Source organism: Larimichthys crocea, chromosome XXIII, assembly GCF_000972845.2.
Source record: "Larimichthys crocea isolate SSNF chromosome XXIII, L_crocea_2.0, whole genome shotgun sequence".
NCBI classification, from domain to species: Eukaryota; Metazoa; Chordata; class Actinopteri; family Sciaenidae; genus Larimichthys; species Larimichthys crocea.
Genome location: NC_040033.1, coordinates 5,072,629 through 5,097,620, shown reverse-complemented (window position 1 = coordinate 5,097,620; position 24,992 = coordinate 5,072,629). Strand labels below are relative to the sequence as shown.

The 24,992-nt window shown below is 41.2% G+C and overlaps 1 protein-coding gene across 1 annotated transcript; it reads right to left on the bottom strand.

Annotated features, from left to right (window-relative positions):
* Positions 1-3,289: 3,289 nt before the first annotated feature.
* Positions 3,290-23,365, bottom strand: LOC104936435 (pinopsin). Its single transcript, XM_010752466.3, has 4 exons — positions 22,661-23,365; positions 16,734-17,062; positions 8,484-8,717; positions 3,290-4,293 (listed from the first exon to the last, which is right to left on the bottom strand). The coding sequence occupies exons 1-4, from the start codon at positions 23,040-23,042 to the stop codon at positions 4,030-4,032; spliced, it is 1,209 nt and encodes a 402-aa protein (XP_010750768.3). The 5' UTR covers positions 23,043-23,365; the 3' UTR covers positions 3,290-4,029.
* Between the last annotated feature and the right edge of the window lie 1,627 nt (positions 23,366-24,992).

The following is a 24,992-nucleotide window of genomic DNA, read 5'->3' as shown; positions in this document are numbered from 1 at the left end:
GGCAGCCGTCCGCAACACATACGCAGAGCTTCTATTTCCCCCCCCCGTGCGGGGAAGGAAATCAGCTACAAAATACAAAATAAAACCGGTTGATTTTCAAAATAAAATACACCGTGTTGACAGCAGATCGAGTTTCATTACAAGAACACGTCATAATGGGCGGGGCCGACCTGAAGTCAACAGGTGAGGGGTTTTCAGGCGTGATCATTTATGACACCTCACATCCTTTTTATAAGGACACCAGAAAAAAGATTCGGCGTGGAATGCCATTGCAGGAGTCAAAGAGACTACAGACCGCAATAACGCGCATTTATGCGTGAATTCGCAAGATCTCGAGTACGCAGCCGTTCCGCATGCAGTGTAATTTCGGGGTTAAGGATGTAGAGGATCCAGTCCTATAATTTCAGTTAAGTCTCTGAGTCCTCTTGCCGTCTTCTTCTTCTACAAACTGTTTCATTTACTCAAGCCGACGTGGACATTCATCCTGCACGCAACGATTAAAGAACCAATGTTAAACTCTCTCTTTATCATCCCACTAATGAGGATGCATTTCGTGGAGATACACGCTCACTTTCCACGTGACGAGGACATTTCTGCTCAATCCAATTACAACAGAGGTAGAGTAGGGACACACTGAGGACATGTCAAACAATAAATTGTTAATAATGGAGGTGTTTTCCTGTTGTGTCTGCTACGTTAAGTGTTTTCTGGCGACAAAGAGACGCCGAGAATGAGCTCATTTATCTTTTCTGACTCATCTTCAATGAGTGGATGAATGTTTATCTACATTTGTTGTAATCACTGCGGCATAATTAAGAGTCCAGGGAGTGCGGTGTGTCGTTTAAAATTGTCCACGGTGAATACTAACATCAAATCTGTGCTCCTTCATCATTCTGAAGTGCCATTGTACTGACTACACGTGGAAATGAATGAACTGTAGCACCGTATTATCATAAAAAAGAGGCTGTTCCATTGTTTGGTCGTACTTTTTCTTTCTAACTTGGTAAATGTTGATGGCAGTTGCCAAAAATATGTGAAATTAAGATAATTATTAGTGCTTCCAAACATTCAGTGAAAAAAAATAGGCCAAATCGTGGCCATGTTAATCTGATTTAGAGCCCCGGAGCAGAAATTTGCTGCAAAGTTGGGTCCCTACTGACCAAAAGAGTTTCACTATTGTTGTCTCCATAGGTGCCTATACGCAGCAGGAGAACGGCAGAGAGATGAAATAAAATGGGGGCAGCATGCATTAAATATCATAGCCTGATGACATTATAGAGTCTCAAAGTATCCAGCTGTGAAGTTTCTTAAATTTTCATCGCTATAGTGATAATTATCCTGCCAGGAACCTTCTCTCATGTGCTGTGTTACTTCATTATCTGGATCTCTCAGGCGTAAACGGGATCCAAGGATGGGCGACAAGTCATTTTCTGCAACAAAAAAGAAAAAAAAGAATTAAACTTGGCCTTGCTTCAAAAAACATGCAAACCTGTAAACAGCCAAGTACGAACACAGCGAGCAGTCTTTATCTCTGCAACATTAGGAAATGACATGAAAGGATTTTATTGTGTTTAGTTTTGTCAAAAGACCGGCGCGAAAAAAAGATTTATTAACTAGTTAAACGTGGATGATCGACTTAAAATAAAAAGCGTTATGTAACCAGTTGGAGATGAGAAATGTTGAGACTGCTGCTCCAATTTGTTACATTTATTTCATGCGGCTCTTCAGTATAACTTGATTTAAAATGTGAACTTCCATCACAAATGTGTAACGTAGATGTTGTTTGGATGTCTGGAGCTGATAATCAGTCCAATCTATGCAGGTGATAAGACCCTGGCTCGTTCACTCCATAAAGCATCTCTGAGAGATCATAGTAAAAACACGTCTAAGAGATTAATTAATCTACCCTCCAGCATATAGTAGTAGTTGAAATTAGCTCAGCCTTAAAGGGATAGTTGAGGTATTTTGAAGTGGGGTTGCAAATTTTGCAAATTTAGACGGCAGTCATTGGAGATCCACAATGTACTGCACTTTAGGTGTATGCTATATTAAGAATATTTTACTGCTTTACCATGTTATGTGACAGCACCTCATACAACTCCACTTCAAAATACCCAAACTATCATTACAAAGCCATAATTATGACTGGAAAGGGTCCAATTAGGTGCATAATTTTCAGAAAGTACCTGAAAACCAAACTAATGCTGATGCCTCATCAGCTAACAACCTTTGCTGAAGGTAATTAAACCCTAATTTAATTAACCTTTAAATGATCAGCTCTGGCATACTCGCATAAAGTCTACCCAGATTAAGGAGCACTGATTCAGTCACTTGTTGGTCTCTGAATATTATGCACCCAGAGCTGGTAGTCAACACGAGAGCGTGCTGTGCAGCACAGCAGGATACCTTTTCCTTACCTGGCTTCGCTAAGCCTGAACTGGAATAATGCTGAGCAGTCACATGACGGTGTCGCGTTGGCAACACTGCAGCTCAAGCTGACACAGATAAGTCATGAGAGAAAGCCAAAGGGCTTTGCCGCTCTATTTTCCCTGCTGAGAGATCCACTCACGATCCATGCACCGAGCTCCACGGGATCTTTTAAGAATGCTCGGTCAGTCGGTGGTTTATTTCCTTCTGGAGCAGGTTACGTGTGCAGCATAACATTAAGTAAGCATGGCGATGTAGCATGCACCATCCTAACCCTGAAAACCCTGGGGTTCAACCCAAAGTGATCTTGGTAATCCCAAATCCTGCTTGGCAGTACAGGTCTCTGATACAGTCTCTGATATTTTGAGCAGCATATCGATCAACATTCTGCCAAAAGTATAACTTTTCTGGACTTTACAGAACATATGACTACAGGAGACGACAGGTGGATTGTGCAGCAGGAGGGTTTTTCGAAACTTTATTCTGCTTCTGCAAACAACTAATCAAAATCCTAAAAAATAAATACTTCAAACTCTGAGACTCAAATTTTGCTCCGAGCAGCTGCTGCCCACGTGTGCGCCACTAACCAGACACTATTATTGACTGTTTGCCTTTTGTGAGTTTGTTTGTGTGTGTGTCTGTTTGCTGCCCTCAGATCATTATTCATTCATTCATGGCCATCACTTGTTATATTCTGCTCCAACACCGCCGATTGCTGTTTGTTTCTCACTAAGACGAAGGCTATAATTTAGCCCGTTAATCTGCTTTCCCTCCCTGTAAATAATGCCCGTGTTAATAATTCATGGATTAATCAACACGTGACTATAGCTGAGAGGAAAAAGAGAAAGAAAAAGACATCGAGCTCCAGTTTCTGAAGGGACACACACACTTTGGGTGAAGTGGAACAAGACTGAGACGGTTAAATCTGATTGTGACATGGTTTAATTTGTTACGTAAGCAAAGAAAAATACAATTAAGAGACAACACGGATCCACGTTTCCACTAAACAAAGAGAAACATCAAGACATAACAGTGAAATCTCTTCAGATGTCCCTTATAACATGGTGAAATGTGCCAATACAGTCCAAGCTTCGATGAACGACGGCCCGATATGCAGCAAAGTGCAAACGAGGGTGTAACAGAAACATTCCCACTTCTACACTGAATAACATCTTTAATACTCTGTATGAAATCCTCAAATATCAGGCATGGAAATGGGGTCAGGAAACATAAATGTTCTTCTTCAACCGAATTATCGTCAAAAAAAGAATAATCCTGCTACACACTCGAGCCGACGAAATACCTCATTGCCACAAATAAAAACAATATACAAAATGTTCCTCAAAGATAAAGAAAAAAGAACATTATTAAGTTACGTAACAAACATACCGCGACCTATTTTCGTGTCTGTACAGAAGTTTGTAATCTGAACATGAAGGACTGTGTTTGGCACCGGTCTCCTGCCTTTAATAAACTGGCTGGCATTTTGTTTGCATCCCTGTTTGCCGATAACCTGTTCCCGGATTAAGACTTTGCGTCCTACTCTTAATTAGATCTTCTCTGTTCTGTAAACGTTCATCTCCCGTTGTTCTTCCTCTGTTTTCACTCCATGTATCGAGCCACCAGGATCAGTTTGGGTTTGGGGCTTGCAGCCATTTGTCGATTTGTCGAAGACGCATCCGCACCAGGACTCTCTCCTTTCTGTGAGGGCTCGTGGACGGAGTTCGGCGCTGGATCCGACACGTGGTGGTGGTGGTGGTGCTGCTTCTCCTGGCGGAGCGTTTTGGTTGGCCGTGAAAATGTCTTTATGGTGGAGCCTCGTTCGGGGATGGAGCAGCTCAGGAACGCCCTGAAACACCTGTAGAACTACACAGAAACATACAGGGTTAAAATACGTCCATCTTCCGGCCTATTCTCAGGTCAGCAGTGAGATTAAAGGTACTCGAAGTTCAGTAGAGGAGCCGTCAAAGTAGCTGCAGCTCCTTCTTCTTCCCTCCACGTTGGAGTCCAGCAGGCAGCGTGCCCCCCTGGATAAACGTAGTGTACTTAGTATACTCTCTGGTTCCACACGTATACTTAAAGTCTACTACATTTCCCCAGGGCGCCGCAGATCAAACAGGCGTGCTCGCATGAAAGAGCTGCTGCCTTTTTAACCAAAGATATTTAGGCAGCCGGCTGACAGTTCATCGTATATACATGAGCCAATTAATTTTCATCTCCCTCCCTCCCACCTCGAGGAAATTAAATTAGCACGACGTTTTTAAATCATCTGGTGTCGCTAATCAAACGGTGTTGGTTTAAAAGCAAAACCTCTGGGGCAAACAAAAAAAGGGTCAATGTGTGAAGGAGAGAGATGGAAAAAAAAAAGGAGGACGAGCTGAAGGATTACAGATAAAAGCAGGCACAGATTGAGATCTTAAGGCTGTGAAGTGACCAAATCCTCACCTGCCACTTTAAATCTGCGTCTTTAACGCCCGGAGACGCTCGATGGTGCTGTGACATGTGTATCTGCACAAACACGCTTTCTTTTCTTGTCATGCTGCCAATCTCCGTTACATAACACCACCAGAAAGCAGAAAGGAGATCAGAGCCGTATGTTAAACGCACACTTACTCATGTTGTATCCAGGACTCGAGCTACCACTGAGGACACAGTTTACATCCTCTAATATGAAGTTATACAAACAGTGGTGGGATTACTAACACCAAATAAATAAAAAAAGAAATACATAAACACATAGTTTCTTATTTTTTATCCCAGCAGAAATATTGGAGAAAGGTCTCGAACCTGATTTATACTTCTTTGTTAAACTGACACTGGGCACGACTGAGAATGGGAGGCGACCATGGATGTAATAATGGAAAACTTCAAACATACACAGACAAACAGAAGAAAAAGTGTTCGTCCCTCATATTCTCATCATGTTTCTTTCTTCCTTTCTTTCTCTCTTTGTTCCTTTACTTATTTTTCTAACTTTCTTGCATTGTTTCTTCCTTTCTTTGCTCTTCTCTTTCTTTCTTTTTCTAATATTCTTAATTTGTTTCTTCCTTTATTTTCTTTCTCATTTCTTCCTCCTTCTTTCCATCCCTTTTCTGTCATGCGTTTCTTCCTTTTTTCCATTCTTTCTCTCTCTAACTTACATTGTTTCTTCCTGTTTCTTTCTTTCTTTGCTTATTTTTTTGTTTTTAAACTTTTTTACTTTCCTTCCTTTTCTTTGCTCATTTCCTTCTTTCCTCATCACATTACAAAAAGATGTCGTGAAACAGTTCACGTGACTGTCTGGAAGCTGACAAAGACGCCGGCGGCCGTGGAGGTCGTGTTGTTTCTTGCCGACAGCTCAGAATCTGAGCAGCGCTTTAAGTCTTCAACTCGCCTCAACACACTGCTGCCATAGTTATGGGCTGGGAGGAACTGAAGACTGAAAGCGCCACACAGTGCAGCATCCCGTGCGTTCACCTGCAGGTTCAGTTAGCAGCTTGATCATCACACGAACAGTCAGACAGACAGTCAGTCAGTCAGTCAGTCAGTCAGTCATCAAAGACAGCTAAATGTCTCCTGAGCGGAGAAGTGACGGATAGAAACAGAGAGTTTGACAGATGAAGGGAAGGTCGCCGCCTGTCGCTCCCTGATAGGAACATCACATGCTGATCAAAGCTCAAAGCTAACGCCACCTTTTAGGACAAAGACGTCTCGTCCTTCACTTGTCCTCCGTCACCTTTCATCTCCAACCTTTCCTCCACTTTCTGACTCCTCGTCGGCTCCTGCTACTTTTCTTCTTATTATTACTGTTTGCGTTTATCCTCTCATTCTTCCTTTTTTCCTTTACCTACCATCCTTTCCTATCTTTCTTTTTGCCTTAATTTCTTCCTTTTTTCTCCATTTCATACTTTCTTTTTTCTCAGTTTTCCATTTTTTTTTCTAACCCTACTTCTGTCATCCCACTTTTCTGTTTATTTCCTTTCTTCCATCCTCCCTTTCTTTCTTTCTTTCTGTCTTTGTTCCTCCATTTGTTCCTTCCTTCCCTCGTCATTCTTTGTTCCCTCCTTCCTTTCTTTTTTCCTTCCTTCCTTTCTTTCTTCCTCTTTTTCTGTCTTTCCTTTCTTTCTTTCTGTCTTTGTTCCTCCATTTGTTTCTTCCTTCCCTCCTTCCCTCCCTTTCTTTCTTTCTTTCTTTCTTTCTTTCTTTCTTTCTTTCTTTCTTTCTTTCTGTCTTTGTTCCTCCATTTGTTCCTTCCTTCCCTCGTCATTCTTTCTTCCTTTCTTCCCTCCTTCCTTTCTTTTTTCCTTCCTTCCTTCCTCTTTTTCTGTCTTTCCTTTCTTTCTTTCTGTCTTTGTTCCTCCATTTGTTTATTCCTTCCCTCCTTGTCTTTCTTTCTTTTTTTATCGCTTCCTTCCTTCTTTCCTTCCTTTCTTCCTTCTTTTCTTTCCCTCCTCCCTTTTCTGTCTTTGTTCCTCCATTTGTTCCTTCCTTCCTCATCATTCTTTCTTTCTTCCTTCTTCCCTCCCTTCCTTCCTTCTCTGTAGTCTAATCTCACTTCTCAGACACCTGCCTCTGTCTTTCGTCCACTCGTCTCTCAGTTGTTTCAGGGAGATAAAAGAGAAGCGTGTCAAAATGTCCAAAGCGGTGTGAAGTCGTGTGTGAGCTGTCCTCTCTCTGATGCTCATATTTGTTTGCTCTTATCATACTAATCTACTAATGTCTGTGGTAATGATTTATCGACAGTCAAATGCTGCATGAAGCACCTTGAAGTTCACTCGGCTGTTAATTAGGAAGGCGAGCGGCAGCAGCCAGATCACTTCCTTCAGCCTTTTTTTTTCACGCCTTGGATGTCATTGATCGTGTATCGCAGCCTCACAGGAGGTGACGGCTGCTGGTGATGTGTCAATACTGTTACGACTTTGACGCCGTAATAATAATGTCACACCTCTGTTTGTTTGCATGTTTATTTATAGCTGGACGTGGGAGTCTGTGTGTTCTCTCTGAAGGTGTAAACGAGGACCCAGCTTCCACCTCCATTAACCTCCCCTGGGTGTGAAGCACATGTATGTAACTGGGTGTCTGGTTCTTTGTCTGAATAAAGTAGAGCAGATAATTAGACACAGAATGGCTGACTGCACTAGTTTGGTTTCATTCTTCCACGAAACTAGTGGTGGAAGATATATTCAGATCGATTACCACATTTCAATCCATGATTAAATCCATTTAAACATATAGAGTTCTGTTTCTTTGTCTAACGAAGCACAGATACCAGCCTGCAGGGGGAAACATTAAAGGTCCAGTGTGTAGCATTTGGTGGTGCAGTTAAATAATGAAAAATATGAAAGGCCGCTGTAGAAACTCAACAGAAGAGGACCCGGTGTGTCTGTAGATATAAAAGTCCTCTAAGTCTTACACACTGCACCAAAAATTTGATTTTTCATATTTATGATTCTTCACTTTTCCTTTGCTTGTTTTTTATTTTCTCTCACTTCGTTTCTTGTCACTCTTGAGCGTAAAAACCAAATCCTCATTCTGATTTTTATTTTGTCTGTTGCTTGTTTATTTCAACCAGTGAAAGTGACGATAAAAGGTTTGAAGTGAAGTCCAGACTAAATATGTGAGCAGATAAATAGACCTACCAATCACAAGACAACAGAGTGGCATCATACAAATGTAATATTAAAGCTTACATCCTTTATTCTTTAAGTAGGCTACATATAAAAATGCACATTCAACAATATAGTCACAAAATTTAAATAAATAAGCCGGGGTGGACAGAATATTCTTTTGACAAACTTCAAACCTTCAAATTTACATTAGAAACCTCTTACAGAGCCCAACAACCAGCCTGGACCTTTGAAACAGTTGAATTCACCTGTTTTTTAAATAAAATATTACAATATTTTCTGAACAAAACTTGAGTTTAATCAAACAGATCATAGTTTATGATAACGGCGTGTCCAATCACCATCACCATTAAAATATATGACTCCATCTCATAGTAAAATAACATTTTAGAACATTTAACAGACAGAAGACAAATGAACCAATGAGAAGAGTGACCGAGAACAGCTCACCTGTTTGTTCATAAATATGTAGATGAAAGGGTTAATGACGGTGGAGCACTTGGCCAGCAGAGACGGCGTGATGCTCGCCTCCGGGGTCAGGAAGTCACGAGGGCCGAAGGTCGCGATCAGAGCTGCTACTCCGTACGGCAGCCAGCAGACCAGGTAGCACGCCACCATCGTGACCACCATCACCAGCACCCGCTGCTCTCTGCGGCGGGTCACCACTGAACTCACGTTGCGGACCTGGGAGAGTAAAAAACGCATTATTGATGCATTGCACGCAACAATACTGAGACTTTTTTGTTGATTTATGTTGCATAATATCACGACTCTCTTCTCGTGATGTTACAACTTTTTCTTGACTTTATTATTTAACTTTCCTGCTTCACAGTTTTCGCTCCTTTTTTCAACATCTCTTTGTTTTGCGTCTCCACCGCAGATCAGTCAGACTTTCACACCTCTCTGCCTGCCTGCCAAAGCTAAACGCCAACGTTGAACTGTTTGAAGATGCGTCCAATAGATCCAGCTCCAAATAATCCTTCTGTAAGACAGCCAACAGCAAAACTTCATGGGAAAACCAAAGGCTCTTCTTATTTCCTTTCATCCGCACATCCACCTGGGGAGGTATGCGATATTTTCGTCTGCCTCAAATCAATTAGTGTCGAGTGAAAGTAAGAAGAAAAATCCACAAATATATGAAAAGAATCAAACTAATGAGGGGCAATCAGAACAGAAATTACCATTGGATATGACCTTCTTGCCATTTTATCCCGTGTAGAGTATCGAAGTGGAGGACGAACCCATTCAGAAAGATGTCTACATAAATGTTTGTTTACCTATTTTCTCATTCGAGTGTTTCGAGCTAATCACAGGATTTGATTGTTACCATGGAAACATGGCCTGAGGGTTTAGAAATAAGTCAGTCTTATGAAACTGGTCATAAACTACATACCATCCATCGATCCTTCCATCCATCCATGGATGGGTACGGGGTGGAGTACTCCGTGGACAGGTCACCAGCTCATCACAAGGGAGTCATGCTAGCATTTACACCATGGGCAAGTTGGAATCCACTATAGGTAAGTAAGATCATTTTAGGAAACCGGCCCTTGAAGTGTGTGTTTATGGTTGCTAAGATACATGAATATTAATCTACAGTACAATGGGCATATGGGAGTATCAGGAGTGTGTGCATCACATATGTAAGTTGAGATCTGACTAATTGATGACAATGCAAATCACCTGCACAGCCAACTGCCACAACTTCAAAACTGTCGAGTCGCTGTGAACACTCTTCCATAAAAGTCAGTGTCAGAAGACTTCCTGCTGTGCTGCTGCAGATGTACTGTAGATGAATCGCACTCACCCCTCCCATCTGGTTCTTTAATCGTGCTGCCAACACTTTTTTAAGTGATGCAGTATATTTGACTGCAGTCTGCTGTCTTACGCTGCAGGAAACTAATTTGCAAAAACAATACCACAGTCTTCCAAAAAAAAGACATTTTCAATGTCTGTTTCTGCTGGAAACTCACCCGAGAGAGAGAGAGCAGACACACATACAATCAATCCATCAATCAATATATAACCAGAACTGAATCTATTAAAGTTTTCATTTCCAGGAGCTGCAAATGCTCGAGTGCCGATATAAATATCACATAAAGAAACTCTTAAATATTCAGATATTGGGTAATACGATTTAAAAATCAGATGAGAGTCAGGAAGAGGTAGGATGGTTTTGGGCTGCGAGTTAAATCATTTGGACTCATGCATCAATGGAAACAAGAAGAGACACATCGAGCGCGACTCGTGCCAACTGTCTTCAGGGGGAAGTAACCGTCTGCTCAAGCAGTCACCAAGTATCATGAGCGATTCAGCTAATTTGTCATGCAACGTGTAAAATAAATCTGGGCATCAGCCCCTTGAGCTAAAGTCACAAAGTTCCCAAAAATATCTCAAGTTGACTTTTATATTTCTCTTTTTTATCAACTTAATATTTTTGCCTATGGCGTTCTTGGTGTAGCCATTGGTTTCCATTAAAAACAGCTAAAAAAAATCAGTTTTATGTTTGTTAAATGCCAGTGCAGCAAATTTCAAGGATGTTCTGATATCCAAGAACTGATAGATGGCCGATACCGAGTGATACATCAACAGACAATACGAGAAACGCTCATTTGTCATTTTGATTAGTTGCCAAACTTCAAGAAGACGGCTCTAATATCAGCCAGTCGGTGGGCGGATGCCGAGGAGGAAAGAGTGAAGATAATAAATGATAACCCTCATCGCTGAAGTGTTTTTGTGTAGTTTCTCTTCGTTTGCATTTTTCCTCAGCTCAGTGAACAGCTGGCGACACTGGTCAAGGATACTAATCATTAAGTCGAGCTCAGATAAGACGTGCATCCTTATCTTGTTGGTGGTATAACATAAGATAGACTTCATTTAGCAGACAGTGGTGCAGAGTTGATAACTAATTGTGAACGTTGTCCACCGTTCGTTCGGTCATTGAGGTAACTCGCCAGTGAGAACAGTTAATAACTCACCAAGAGGAGATTTTTTAAAAACAATTTGACACATCACTACCTGAAAAAGGTTTCAAGTCTCTGCAAGGTGATTCTGCCAACAAAAAAACTAAAGTAAATCTATATTTCTAAGACTAAAACATGCACTGGTGTGTGTTAGATTAGACATAAGTCCTACCAAATCTTAAAGAAGCTTGAATGTGCAGACAACTTTTCCATAAGCTCTCGATCTTTTGCGCTCACACAGTTTGAACAATGATTTGCTGAACTAAATCTCCACATCCACCCTCTCCATCCTGGTGACAGCTGCTGTGTCAGCTGTCACACGAACATTTCAGGCCTCTGCCTGGAGTCTTTCTTCTTAACAGTATACAGAGAATGTGACAAAAAGTATGATATTTTAGGACACGCGACAGTTTCGGGTCAATAATGGACGAGGCGCTGTCCAATGAACGATGACATGCTTGCTCCATCGTCTTGCTGGTTTGCCAAACATCAGTGATTCTGTACATAAGAGAGTTAAAAAGGAACAATCCATGCAAATGGTTTGACATTTTGGGGAAAACGCTTAATTAATTTCTTGTAGAGAAATCAATGAGAAGATCAATGCCTAAAAGTTCTAATGCTGCATGAGTAGATTCGGCAATATTCACACAAAGAGTAAATCTTGACAGTAATCTTCTATTTTTCATGTACAAGGACGGTCAGAGATGAAGCAGCTTCTTTCTCTTTTATACAAAGACACATGGCTGAGACCACTCTACCCACCTGAGACTGAACAAGACAGTGAGAAAGTAACCACCGTTGCTGTAGTCAGCAAGAACCAGGACTGGTGTGAACCAGAGGGACGGTACACAGATATGAGTGGTGGTCCCAGGATGGGATGAGGTGTCAGATGCAAAGGCAATGACATTGTCAGGAAAGTGAAACTGCTAACAGTTATCAGCTGCGTCCAAATCTCTCAGCTGAGCCAAGGTAGAAATGAATGTTGTGTCCCAACATGACTGCTCAAAGCTTGGATCAGTGACAGTTTATAATTAGTGGATAGAGCCTCCGAGTCTGTGAAGTGAAGCCAATGTGGAAGTGTTTTAAACCTGTTTCCAGGTGATTTAAGTAAATGACACGTAGCCTTAATTATTTATTACTTCTTTATTTATATATATTACTGACATATTTAGGTCTTGAAGGTGGATTGTCTAAATTTAAATGTTCGCCATGCTCCCTTGGGAAAGCTTCTGTTTTATCTTGTGTAAGTGAAATATATTGTTCGAAATAGACTTTTAGTTTTAAAGTAAGTCAGCTGGAACACTTTATATCTTTATGTGGTCAACACTGTGGTGCGCTTACTTTTTCGATTAGACATTATAGTGGATCTATCGCTGTACTACAAGCACTGATGCAGATCAATCTTTAAAAAAGCAAAAGAAGTCAGAGCTTTTAGCCTAATATCTGTGCTATAAAGAAAGGGAATCATTCAGACAGAGAAACATACACCAGCTAACAGGATCATAATGTGCATTACTGCCAAAATATTAAAAAAAAGATGATTATGAAGACCAAATGAAAACAAAGTTTATAACGAGAAGAAAAACTGCTAAAGCCCGAAGAAAGTGATTAAATCACATTGTGCAGAACTCTGGGATGAGCTCATGAGTGTGCACAGATGTGTGCCCTCCAAGTGTGAAAAATGCATGCTGTGTAAGCAGGAGATAATCTTACCCCCACATAACCTTACACCTAGGCTGCTGAGAGGCAACAGTACACGCATGCAAACCCAAAACACACACTCCAGACAGCAGAGCAAAACTAAACACGCTCCCCATCCGATGCCAATCTTGTTCACCTTGAGCATTTTCTCGTCTTTCTCCACAGAGATTTGTATTTTGTTGTGGGGCTAATTAACAATTTTACCAAAGATCCTCACACAAGATTAGACAATTAAATTATCGCGTCGTAATAAAGCTGTGAGATGAAAATGATTAGAATGATTATCAGTTCATTAACCGAAGCGGTTATCTGTTGCAATTCTTGTTTTACGATCCAGGCAACATGTTTGTTTTAATAAAATTAGTTTCTTATCAGTTTTCTCATTTGGATGAATAGCCTGAAGTTGGATCACTGGTAGCTATGGATTTTGTGTGTTGTAGAACAGCTCGAAGCAAGACGAAACACATGTAAATGCAAACTATTTTGTAAGACAAAGAAAGTTATCTGTCTGGCTTCAGGCCCTCTGACAACTCTGAAAACAAAGTTTTACAATGTGAAATCAAAACTAAATGTACTTATATACTCTACTACTTTCGAAACAGTAAAATTGAGGGTCAAACTGACACATATGAATTGTTTTTAACCTAAATATCAAACCATATCTTGAAGAAAACTAAAGGACCAAGGGTTGATCTCTGAGGTACGGCAAAAATCCAAGTACTCCATTACTCTATCTCTCATTAGGCACCAAAAGGGTTTAAAAATTGTAATGACTTTTTTAAATATTAATAAATCATTTCTAATACTTATATACTCTAATACTTTATAATACCATAGATCAACAGTAATCCATTTATAGAGCAATTTTTGAGTTTCGAGCTTAGAAAATCTATATTACCGGTCAACAGTAAAGTCAATAACAAATGCTCATAGTGACCACTTTCGATTAACCCATCAAGTCAGCAGTGATAAATGTTTTTTTTAAAGACTTTTATGAGGATTGTCGTCAAGATGCCAGAGATTTTTACAACCTGCCAGCACAAAAGTAACATCATTCATCTATAAAGCGTCAGGAAAGATTCTTTAGGGCTTCTTCAGTCGTAGAAAGAGCATCAACAAACACACATGAACTTTAATCTTGAATAATCTTGACAGACAGGCTGGTGTGACCATATCCAACGCTGCAGTTAAAAACTGAGGGGAAAAAGTGGCTGGCCGCCAGTCTGAAATAATCACAGTCCTCTTCACCCTCAACTATCTCTCGGTTTATTTCTGCAAATCTTCTCCTCTACGCCTACGAGGATCCATCAACCTACCTGCCACCCATCTTAATCTGACACTGACAGGAAGCAGGACGCTGAGAGATTTCCTCACTACATCTGCTTTCCTCAGTTTCTCAGTTTAATTAATTTGCAACGCATCATCGGCTCAATCCGAAGAGTCACTTTCTCTCTCAGTTCCTCTTCCCTGTATCTTAAGGTGTTTTAATGACAACTTCGAGCAGATGCGAATTCAGCTGTCACTCTGCAAACTGCACCAAATGAGGAAAATGTACCAATCTCATCAGTCTAAAAAAGGTCGAATTCAGGCTGCGATGGAGAAAAACATCCGATTTTCTAGTGTGTGGAAATTGCTCAAATTGATTTTAGGTGTCTGGCATGATGGAAAATCATCTTTAACTACAGAAAATCGTCTCTTACACTGAGCAGGAAGCAATGGTTCTGTTCCTGAGAAGACATAAATCACCATCGCTGACTGAACTTGCTGCTGGTTTTTTCTTTCATAATCTTTGTTGGGTCTTGCTTTCCTTGCTTTCCTTGCGGATGTTTCCCTTGAACATAATTTATACTTTGTTCTATCTGACTGTCACAAACATCTTTAAAAAATAGTGAAAGAAAACAATGTGTACTGTGAATTTATATCAGTGATCAGACTTTCTGTACTTTAATCCACTAGAGAACTGAAAAACGTGAGGTTGTACATATCTTACGTGAAACATTCTCATAAACTGAATTATTGGAGAAAACGAAATCTTGTGAATGAAAGTGTTACAATTCATCACGAGGATGACTTTCAGGGCAATCCACCCAACAGTTGTTGAGCATTTCACATAAATGTCAACCCAGTGGTGACAAGGAAAAGTCAGGGGACCTGCAGACTCAAATGTATCCTCTTGGAACCTGAAGCACATTTTGCCATCCAGTAAATGTTGCAACATTTCACTGAATAAGTGATAAATGTCAGGGATCACTAAAAGCCAATATGGCTCATCCTCTCTAGAGGCAATTCATTCAAATATTGTCGAGATATTTCAGACTAGACCAAAGTTGTGGTCCAACAGACGTTGCACAATGCACCATTTAATGTTCATACAACTGGAAGAAATGAAAGAGGTAATCTTCTTTTTCACATCCTCCAGTAAGCACTAAAATCTAACTCTATTCAGTTATGTTTCTATAATTTTAATATACTGTGTGACACTGTGTGCCCGCAGTCATTTCCACAAACCCACAGTGGCGTGGCACATGAACCAGCAAATGGTGTGGCAAATTAAATTCTTGTGCAAACAGCATCGACACATCAACATCCAGCGGGGCTCACAGGCAAGGAACAGAGTGAGAGTGTGAACAAACACATTTAACTATACCACACAAAGTTAGGAGGAGACATGTGACGCACAACCAGACACTCTGCATGCATGGAGCCGCTAAACAGATTAACAATGAAGGAGATCGTTTATCATCAGCAGAAGAACAAGGTCAAGCACACTGATATAAAGTCATTTATCTGTTCATCCAGTTACATAACTTTTGTCTTTTCAAACCCTTTATCACATTATTACCTTTTTCCGTTTATAGTTCAAGTTATACTGAGTCTAACTTTCAAAGACCAACGTGTATAATTTGTAAGAAACTCTTCCTCGGGTCATTAAAACCCACACGCACAAAGAAATAATACAAAGGCACGCTCTGGTACACCACGCAGACACACACGAACAGCTAAATTAAGAGTTTTTGTCCGTTGTGATTAGCTACCAGTGGGAGTGAAGGTCTCGAGGCCTTGAGGCTTATTGAAGCGCCTCGGCGGAGTCTAATGAAGACAGTCGTCTGTAATCCTGTCATTAACACCAGCCTGTGGACAAAGACTCTGTGCTGCTCTCTGCTCCTGTTCTTAAACTATTCCCCAACTTATTATTGAGTTATTTCAGAGCAAGCTCGGCACAAACAACTTCGTGTTATATAAAGAGCACCCTGGTAACAAACCCTTCGGTTTGAGATGCAAACGACCTGACCGACTAACAAGGTTTCTGCAGGCATAACCTTAAATGTGAGTAAAGTCGACAAAGAGGTTAACATATGAGAAAGAGGCTGAGGTGGTGGGTGGCAGAGTAAAGATACGTTCACATTATATATTCCAGCATACGAATATTCGCTCCCTCTCACATGAAACATGAACAAAATCAAGCATGTTTCCTGTTTGAAAAACTAGTTTTCTTTTTGGATTACATGATCAAATCCGGTATTTTACCAGTTAAGACAATTAGAGGATTTGAATTCAGCTGTCGTCCAGATATCGGATCGTGTCTGAGCTTCTTTTGCGCCCGCTGTTCTGGCTTCAAGGTGTAAATTACGTTCTGGTAATAGGGACATGGCTTCAGACGCTTTAAAATCTCACGGTGGCCGTCTGTCCCAAGCGTCTCTGTGAGTTAGAAACGGCGTAAAGCAGCGACGACAAAAGAATAAATTGGTGTTGGCAGCTTTAATAAACCACTCTGCCGAGACGGAGGTTGTTGCGATCATCTGACGCGTGGATTCATTCCTCAGCTGTCAAAGTCAAATCTTTGAAATGTCTGAACTCAGACTCATTCATTCCTTCTGCTGTCAACGTCACAGCTCCTGATTGAACTCAGTGGATCAGGCTTCAGATGAAGGAGTGCACTGCTGCTGTGCTTTTGAAGCACTAATAAATACACTTCCTATCTCAATCTATTCGACACTTTCTCTTTCAACTCGCTCTCACTTCATGTTTTCCTCACCTGTCTGATGGTGTGCAGCAGCATGCCGTAAGAGTATAAGATGACGCAGAACGGCAGGACCAGGCAGAAGGTGAACAGGCAGATGATGTAGGAGATATTGTTTGGCGTCCGGGTCTTCCAGTCCACCGAGCAGGTGGTGCCGGGACCCTCGGGTCCGTATTTGCTCCAGCCCAGCAGAGGAGGTACAGTCCAGACCACAGAGTAGATCCAGGAGAAGCAGATCCCGATCAGCGCCGGGCGGTACTCTCTGCCGCTGGCCATAGTGGGTGCCATCATGGTGCAGTAACGCTCGTAGGACAGAACGGCGAGGGAGATCAGGGAGACGATGCCTGAGGGGGAGAAAAATAACAAAGTAAGGTCAGATTTATGAGCATCGTTCACTGCAAGACAATGAGCTTGGATCCAAGAGTTCTGCTTGTTTTGGTCTTCAGCACCAACAGATCCAAACATATCTGTCCTACAACTCAGAATAAACACAAATTTGTGTTTGTTTGCTTCAATTTGCAGCTTTTTGCTTCTCTTCTTTCATTTTGTTTACATTAATAGTGCCTCTAAAATGATGCCTTTAGTCCTGAAAACACAAACTAAATTGCTGACTAATGGGTTTGGAGAGGTTTGACATTTATCTATGTAAGGACGTCTCATCCTGGCTCTTTCCTAATTTTGTTTCATTTATGATTCAGGGTTAGGGTTTGTTATTATTTGCATTTTGCAGAAAAATACCAAAACAAATACTATTAATGGTCATTTTCATCATCATGTCATGATTAACCAACCATTAAAAAAGCAGCAAATACAACAAATACTACATTTAAGAACCAGGACCTGTCAAATATTTGGAAGATTACTTCACTTACTTACTATCGCATTTTCAATTAAACTCTGTAATAATTAGAGTGTGGTGATTGTACGCCGAGCTAATTATATCCCAACATCCTCAGTGGCTGCACCCCGTTCACGCTGCACAGTAACACTGATTTCCATCAGATAGGAGGCAGACGACAGCGCAGCCACATGAAGTCTTTCTCCACAAGTTAATTGCTTAATCGATGAAGGTGTTCTGTTGCAGTAAATCGCTGCTGAAGTGACCGAGTCTCAAATCAGAGCTAATCAGCACGTACGGCCTAAAGTGCTGGTCCAAGGGTACTCCGACTCTAATCAAAGTGTCCGTGAGAGACTCGGTGTAATGGAGGTAATCACGGCACCTTCGTGTACAATGACGGACGGGTTTGGTGCAGATGGGTCTGGAGTTGTGGGCGCACAGTGTGTGGACAGCAACAGCAAAGAGTGCCGAGTAATAGAAATGATTTTATGTAAGTCTGTACACACTGGATATCAGTCAAGAGTGTGTGTGTGTGTCCTTGCAGGTAGATGAAGAGAGTTAAGAGCTCTCTATTCGTTACTGATGCACATTAAATAAAGCACATGAGTCAAACACTTCTTTAACATTCTGTATTAAGTAATAAAAGATGACAAGTTATAAAGAATTATTAAGGGGAAACAAGTCAATAAAAACATTTTCAAGTATAGCATATCTTAAATTATTCTGATTGAATAAGTTGTATGTCATTTTTGACCACTAGGAGTCGCCAAAGTCAGACATTTTTCAAATCCAACATGTTGGAGTTAGAAAAAACAGAGGAGTCAAGCTGGCAGCTGAAGTGTGCTTGAGAAAACCCCACCTGTATCCAAGACTGTTCATAAAACTATGTTACATAACCTACAATATCATGTAAGAGTTTGAGGAGTACACCGAAGAAGTCAAGCTGAGGGGTCACTAAGATATTTGGATTCTTTGTGAAAAAGTCTTTAAAGGAAACAAAATGAGAAGGGGGCACCGGGAACCAGTGACCTAAAAATGTGCTTCAGAAAGCAAATCAATAATACTTATTTTAAAGCTGCATTCAAATATTTTTTGGCCATTCAAGTGGCACAAAGTTGATATGGTGAACTGGTCACTTGATGAGCTCTTTCTTTTTGGAATATATGTCTCTTTAGCTTCACAGTCAGCGATATTAACCAGCTAGTGGATATCATTTTTCATGGATGGAAGCAGGATGGTAAAATTAGGCGAGGTCAGCAGAGAACTGGGAATCTGGAGATGGCATCGTGCCTTACTTGGTTGTTCTGTCATTGGTGCTGTGCCGGTAGCACACAGTGGATCAGCTACAGCTTTTTTTTGTGGTGAAAACACAAGAGAGCTGGAAATAATCTCACGTTACGCATTTGTTTTTAAGATTTTAATATAAAAAATGATTAGTGTGGCTTTGATGTTTTGTTTTTTTGACTTCCTTCTTCTCGTCCTCTTGTCTGCTTTGGTGGATTTCTTTAATATTAACGGTCTGCTACCTCAGCAGCACGATGACTTCTCAATCATTTCCTGCAATGATTGCACAGAGCCTGGTGGGGATTCTGGGACGGGGAAATGTATCAGTCCCTAACTTTGGCTTTGATTCAAAACGGCCCACTTTGGTTCCCCAGCATGCATTTTAATGGGTTTTTCACCTGAAGCCTGATTCTTCCTCACCCAACTCCGGAGCGGTGCGGAATAGATTTACGGTGAAATGAATGACCCAATGTCCAAGGTCTGAGTCAGCACAGGAGCTAATCATCTCTCATTGTCTCCCGCTTTTGTGCTCGTTCTCCCTCCATCTCATCCCAATCTTTTCTTTGTTTCTCTTTCCTCTTTCTCTTTCTTTCTTGTTTTAGATCCAACTTTTTCAGACCAGTATTACCAAGATGCTGCACAAGGAAGAATTTAACATGCACTAACGTCAAGTCCTTTTGCCGTGATCTGATATTCCTGAATGTCATGTATATAAATGATCGTATTCGGGATTCGTGAAACCTGATTTTCCCAGATGACGTTGTCCTGGATTATAGATGATGTCTTTGGATGAAAAGAACCTTCCTCCATAGTGAAACAGATCACTCTGTAACACAGAGACCTTGATGTTCAGCAACTTATACTGCACAGTATGGACAGTGTTTACAAGTACATGACTTGTGCATGGGGTTTTCTCTAATTGTTTCCACATAGTTTCACCAACAAAAGCCGGAGAAAGTCCTTCCGTCTTCACTAAGTGAAGTCTTAGATTTCTCTAAGTAACCACTAAATGCTTCCTGCCTTCCTTACTTCCTTCTCTTCATGCCAGCACCCAAAAGACTGCCAACTAATAACCTTCTGTCTTTCTTTCAGATATTACCTATAACTTTCACGCATCCTCAGGAGAAAAGAAAGACTTCTCTGTGACCTCATGAAGAATATCTTATTCTAGCCTTGGTGACCTGACGAAGCCCTGACTGCACGGTACAGTAGCTTCGATACAGTCTGGGTAATTGCAGCGGGGCGGACAATGTTTCATTAGGGAATTAACAAATGAACTGGATTCCATCTCTCTGAAAGAAATAAGGTGAAAGGAGAGACTTGATCAGGTCCATTTCTGTTTCATGAGGTCCGTAAGTGATCCAGTATCTCTGCACAGGACTGACTGAACAAAGTAATCATAAGCTCATTATCTCATCATGGCCAAGTATCAATTTTGGCAAAAGATTTGAATTCAATTCATAATTTTTTAATTGGCTAATCCATCCATCTATTTTATGCTGCTAATCCTGATCCCGATCACGTTAATTAATTCGTTCTATAATTACAATAAACGGCTGAGAAGCACTGAACATTTTACATTTAGTCGTTTCAACTGCAGCGTTCTCCTACTCCTGACATTGCTACACTGATTCCTGCAATGATTGAAAATAATAGACTAATCTTTTTTGAGTTTTCTCGAGATCTCAAATGAATTATGTCGTTATCTTGGCAACAAAAATCTTGAGATTTCGAGAAAATTATGATCCCGTCATTTCAGAATAACATTTGTTATTTCGACCTCAATAACTCTTGATCTGAGGGATGATGAGAAAACAAATGAAATTAACTTGTTATCACGAGACAGTGGACATAAAATGTTTGAATGTAAGACCGCTTGGGGCTTCCATACTACATGTACAAAATGTCTTGTGCAGAAATGCACATCTCAGTTTCCTGAAGCCCAAGAAGACGTCTTTGTTTTGTCTGACTAACGGGGCGAAACCCAAAAATATTCAGTTTATAGAGCTATTAAACTGAGAAAAGCAACAAATCATCACCATGGAAGAGCAGGAACCGGTGAATGTTTTGAATTTGTGCTTGAAAAATCAATGGATTACAAAAATACTTCAGTTCTTCTACTGATTGTTTGAGCTCCACTAATGACTATTACTCCTTCTTGCGTAACACCTGTGCACCATCACCCAGAGTACAGTGTGAAATAACTTGACCCTGGAGGTCATTTCTAGACGTTTCCAGCCTGGGCTGAGTTTCATTCTCTCTACTATCTGATCAATTCTGACCCAACTGTCATCAATCATTCACAACTCACATGAATATTTCATGCTAACCGTGCCCACCTCTGCACTCCAGAGCGCCAATGACCAACTCACTCCACAATAAAACCTCTAAAGTATCTCATAAAGGTATTTTTCTCTGATTCTCTCACATACAGTTTTGATGCTGTTGGTTATTGCTTGTTTATTCTATACATCTATCCCACAACAAGCAAAAATTGTATGTCTTGTCACCATGGGGATTGTCAGTGTTTTGAAAGAAGTGCTTGTAGCATCCAGGATTGTGTTAGAAAGCTGTTGACCCTGTCAGGAGCTGTATATTGGAGTTATTGAAGGAGTTAGCCGTAATCCTTCAATTTGATGAAAAGACAGAAAAACAGATTTCAGGTCCAGAACACAACTGACCCTGAGAGCAACGACATCTCACTGCGAGTCAAGACTCCAGAGAGAAAACACAATCGGAGCAACAACATCTTACAGGATCTCACAGAAAGTCGAGGATCCGAAGAGAATACAACCAAATTGGAAAGCAATGCCGACAGCTGACTGCATGACTCCACAGAGAAAATGACCGTGTGCAGACTTCAACAAGAAAACAACAGATTTAAGAACAACACGACTCCAGAGAGCATCGAGAGAAACAGGGACAGATGATGAAGAGGTGAGTAAAGGAGAGCTGATGTCTGTACTTAAGTTTATTAACAGATTGATTGTTCGCTTACATTTGCAGTCACGGTCCCTCGGGGGAAGAGAGGGAGAGAAAACGTCTATTGGATGAAAACGCTGATGAGCACCCCCCCCCTCACTCATCATCTCTCTCCTCTGGTTTTCTCGCTCTAATGTCTAGAAAATTAGGATCCTAGTGTCTTGAGCAGAGAGGCGGTAATTAGTTTGTGACAGTCGTTGGAGTGATTGCCCCGAAACAGAAAAAGGTCACAGGTTTGATCCCAGCACTGGTGAAGCAGATTTATTACGTAAGACGATCAGAAATGCATTTTCCATGTTTTATACCTTTTTTTTCTCCCTTCAAAGTTTCCTCCAAGACTAAACCTGACTTCTGACACATCAGTGTATCATATTATTCATGGAGGGGATTCGGTTTGCAAGCTCAGAGCAGAGCTGGAACATAATCAGCACTGAACAGCACATTACTTTCCTCCTATAAGAATTTAATTTAAACTAACTGCAGAATGAAATGGATTTTAATTCATGCTGCCGGAGGCTGCTACAGCAAGAAAATGACATATTATAAAGGAAGAGTGCTGCTGATAAGCCTGGAAATCATGAATTTAGTCAATTTTGGAGCTTAAATTCCAATTTAAAGACGAGGAACTGATGAATTACTGACAATTAGATGAGACTGTTGGTGCTTTCAGTCCAAAGGAGACGAGATTTTTACACTTCCAGCAACATTTCTTGAGAAAAGTCAATATTTCATCCCATTTCCAACTCTTAGAAAAGACATTAAGAGGACATATTAGACTCAAACCTGACATAATATGTGTTCTTCTGATCATTCACACAAAGTGAAAACAGCTGCTTACCCAAACATGCGTTAACGAACCCGTACCAAACGCACCCAACGCGTCCGATCAGCCACCGCCCCTGGGTGCTGGCCAGAAAGCTGAACGGAGTGCCCAGCACGCTGACCAGCAGGTCGCTCACAGAGATGCTCACCAGCAGGAGATTCATGGGCGTGCGCAGAGTCCGGTACCGGCAGAACATCGCCAGCACGAGGAAGTTACTGAGGAACCCGACGGTGCCGATGAAACCGAGGCACACCGCCACCACCAGGTGCCCCCTCGGGCTCAGGGTCGGAGGAGGGACAGAACCGGATACCTCCCCGTACGCGTCCGTCGCCGTAACGCCGGCATCTCCTCCGCCGGGACAGTGCGTACAGATTAGGCTCACGTTGCAAACGATCATACCGGGCTGAGAGTGAGTCACGAAGTTTGGACCGGGTCGAAGTTTGCACCGACCGTCAGGTCTCGGTGATCATTACTCAGTCAACCCATCTGAAGAAGCGAAGGCGCACGGTGGGGTAGCGCTCTGTCCCACCGCGTGTGGAAGCTTTTAATAATAAAAAAGAAGATGTTGATGGATTCTTGGAGAATGAGTGAAGATTTAAAGAGCAGATGTCATGTTAGATCCGCCCCTTCACCTTGCGCTCCGGGTCCGGAGAGGTGCGCTCCTTCGCTTGCGCGGCGCGCTGAGTGCGCCTTTGCTTTTATCACCCACTGCGCCTTTTAACGCGCTGGAGGACTGAAGCCCTCAACATGAAGTGGTGGGGGGATGGTTTGTGTGTGTGTATGTGTGTGTGTGTGTGTGTGTACAAGTACGCATGTGTGCAGTAGTCGCAAACCACCATCAATGAAAGCATTGCCTAACAGTATTATTGGTGATAAAAGACACCACAAATGAAAGGAAACTGATTTAGAAGCTGTGTGACAGGTGCATCCACGGCTCAGGACTCCACTCACCCGTCACCTGCTGCACTACTGAACATGCAGTTAATTAAAAGAAATCACTGATTCCTCATGACAACAAGAGAGACTCCTTAAGATGAAAGATAAGTGTAGCCCGAGGGTCAAGGACCGATTTCTCCTGCGCTCATTTAAAATACTCCAAAGGCCAATCATTATTTCAAACCGAGTAAATCCTGATTGATAGATTGATCTGTATTTTCCAGTGTCAGAGTGATTGGGTCACAGCTTGGTGTCAAAGGTCAGGGAATGTAATTAATGGCCAAGAGCAGGGCAATCAATGGCTCAGCCATCTTTATTCTATGCAGGTACGCACATTTCTTCTACAGCACCTGTTGCAGATGTCTTTTCCTCTTGTCTTCTTTGAACACTCAGACAGACGCATTTCATTTCAAAGGGTCTTCTTGGTTATTCTGCAGGCTTAAATCAGCAGAAAGACGAGGCTGTTGCATATAGATGAGATATTTCCTTTGCAATTTAACAGTAGAGCAAGTCCGGAATGACAAATTAGATTGTGTGACCCTTTACAAATGTGATTCATACTATCAACTGTTTTGGTGAAGTCACTGCGACTAAAACTATTTCTTTGAGGTTAAGAGAAGATAATGGTGTTTGTTCAATAATAATGAAGTAAACCTTAGTTGAACCCACCCAATTCTACCCAAACACCTCTCCATACAACATTATATTACTTTCTGCTTTGGACAAAATGTTGCCAGCGAACGTAATGCAGGCAGCATTAACTCAACATAAACTTAAAGCAAATGATTTATGAATCAATGAGGTTTACTTTGTGACGATACATCTGTAATAGGTAACCATTAACTATTGAATAAACGACAAATGAAGGTGAATGAGACAATTTTCTATCATGTAAGAAAGCCTATATGGCACTTGCCATGTTTTCTCCACTAGAAGGGCATCCCAGAAGACACTTCATCACATTTTCTCCACTATAAGGGCATCCCAGAAGACACTTCATCACATTTTCTCCACTATAAGGGTACCGTATCACGTTTTCTCCACTTGAAGGGCATCCCAGGGGGCATTTTATAATTTTCTCCACTGAAAAGAAGAAGGGGCAGTCATATTTTCTCCACTAGAAGGGCATGCCAGAAGGCATTTTATAATTTTCTCCACTGGAAAAGCACCCAATAAGGAACAGTCATATTTTCTCCACTAGAAGGGCACCCTAGATTATATTTTTAATCGCATTTTCTCCACTAAAAAAGGTACCCAACTTGGCTCTTTATCACGTTTTCTCCAATAAAAAAAAATGTACCCAAGAAGTTATTTTATTGTGTTTTCTCCACTAGAAAAGGACCAAAGAAAGAACTTTATTACATTTTCTCCACTGAAAGGGCACCTTAATTACATTTTCTCCACTAAAAAA

Excerpts from the sequence above, each read along its gene's own strand:
- LOC104936435 (XM_010752466.3), bottom strand. The coding sequence starts at position 23,042 with ATGATCGTTTGCAACGTGAGCCTAATCTGTACGCACTGTCCCGGCGGA. Across the intron at positions 8,718-16,733 it reads TGCTGCACACCATCAGACAG|GTCCGCAACGTGAGTTCAGT; the intron begins GTGAGGAAAACA and ends TTACTCTCCCAG. Across the intron at positions 4,294-8,483 it reads ACATATTTATGAACAAACAG|TTCTACAGGTGTTTCAGGGC; the intron begins GTGAGCTGTTCT and ends GTTTCTGTGTAG.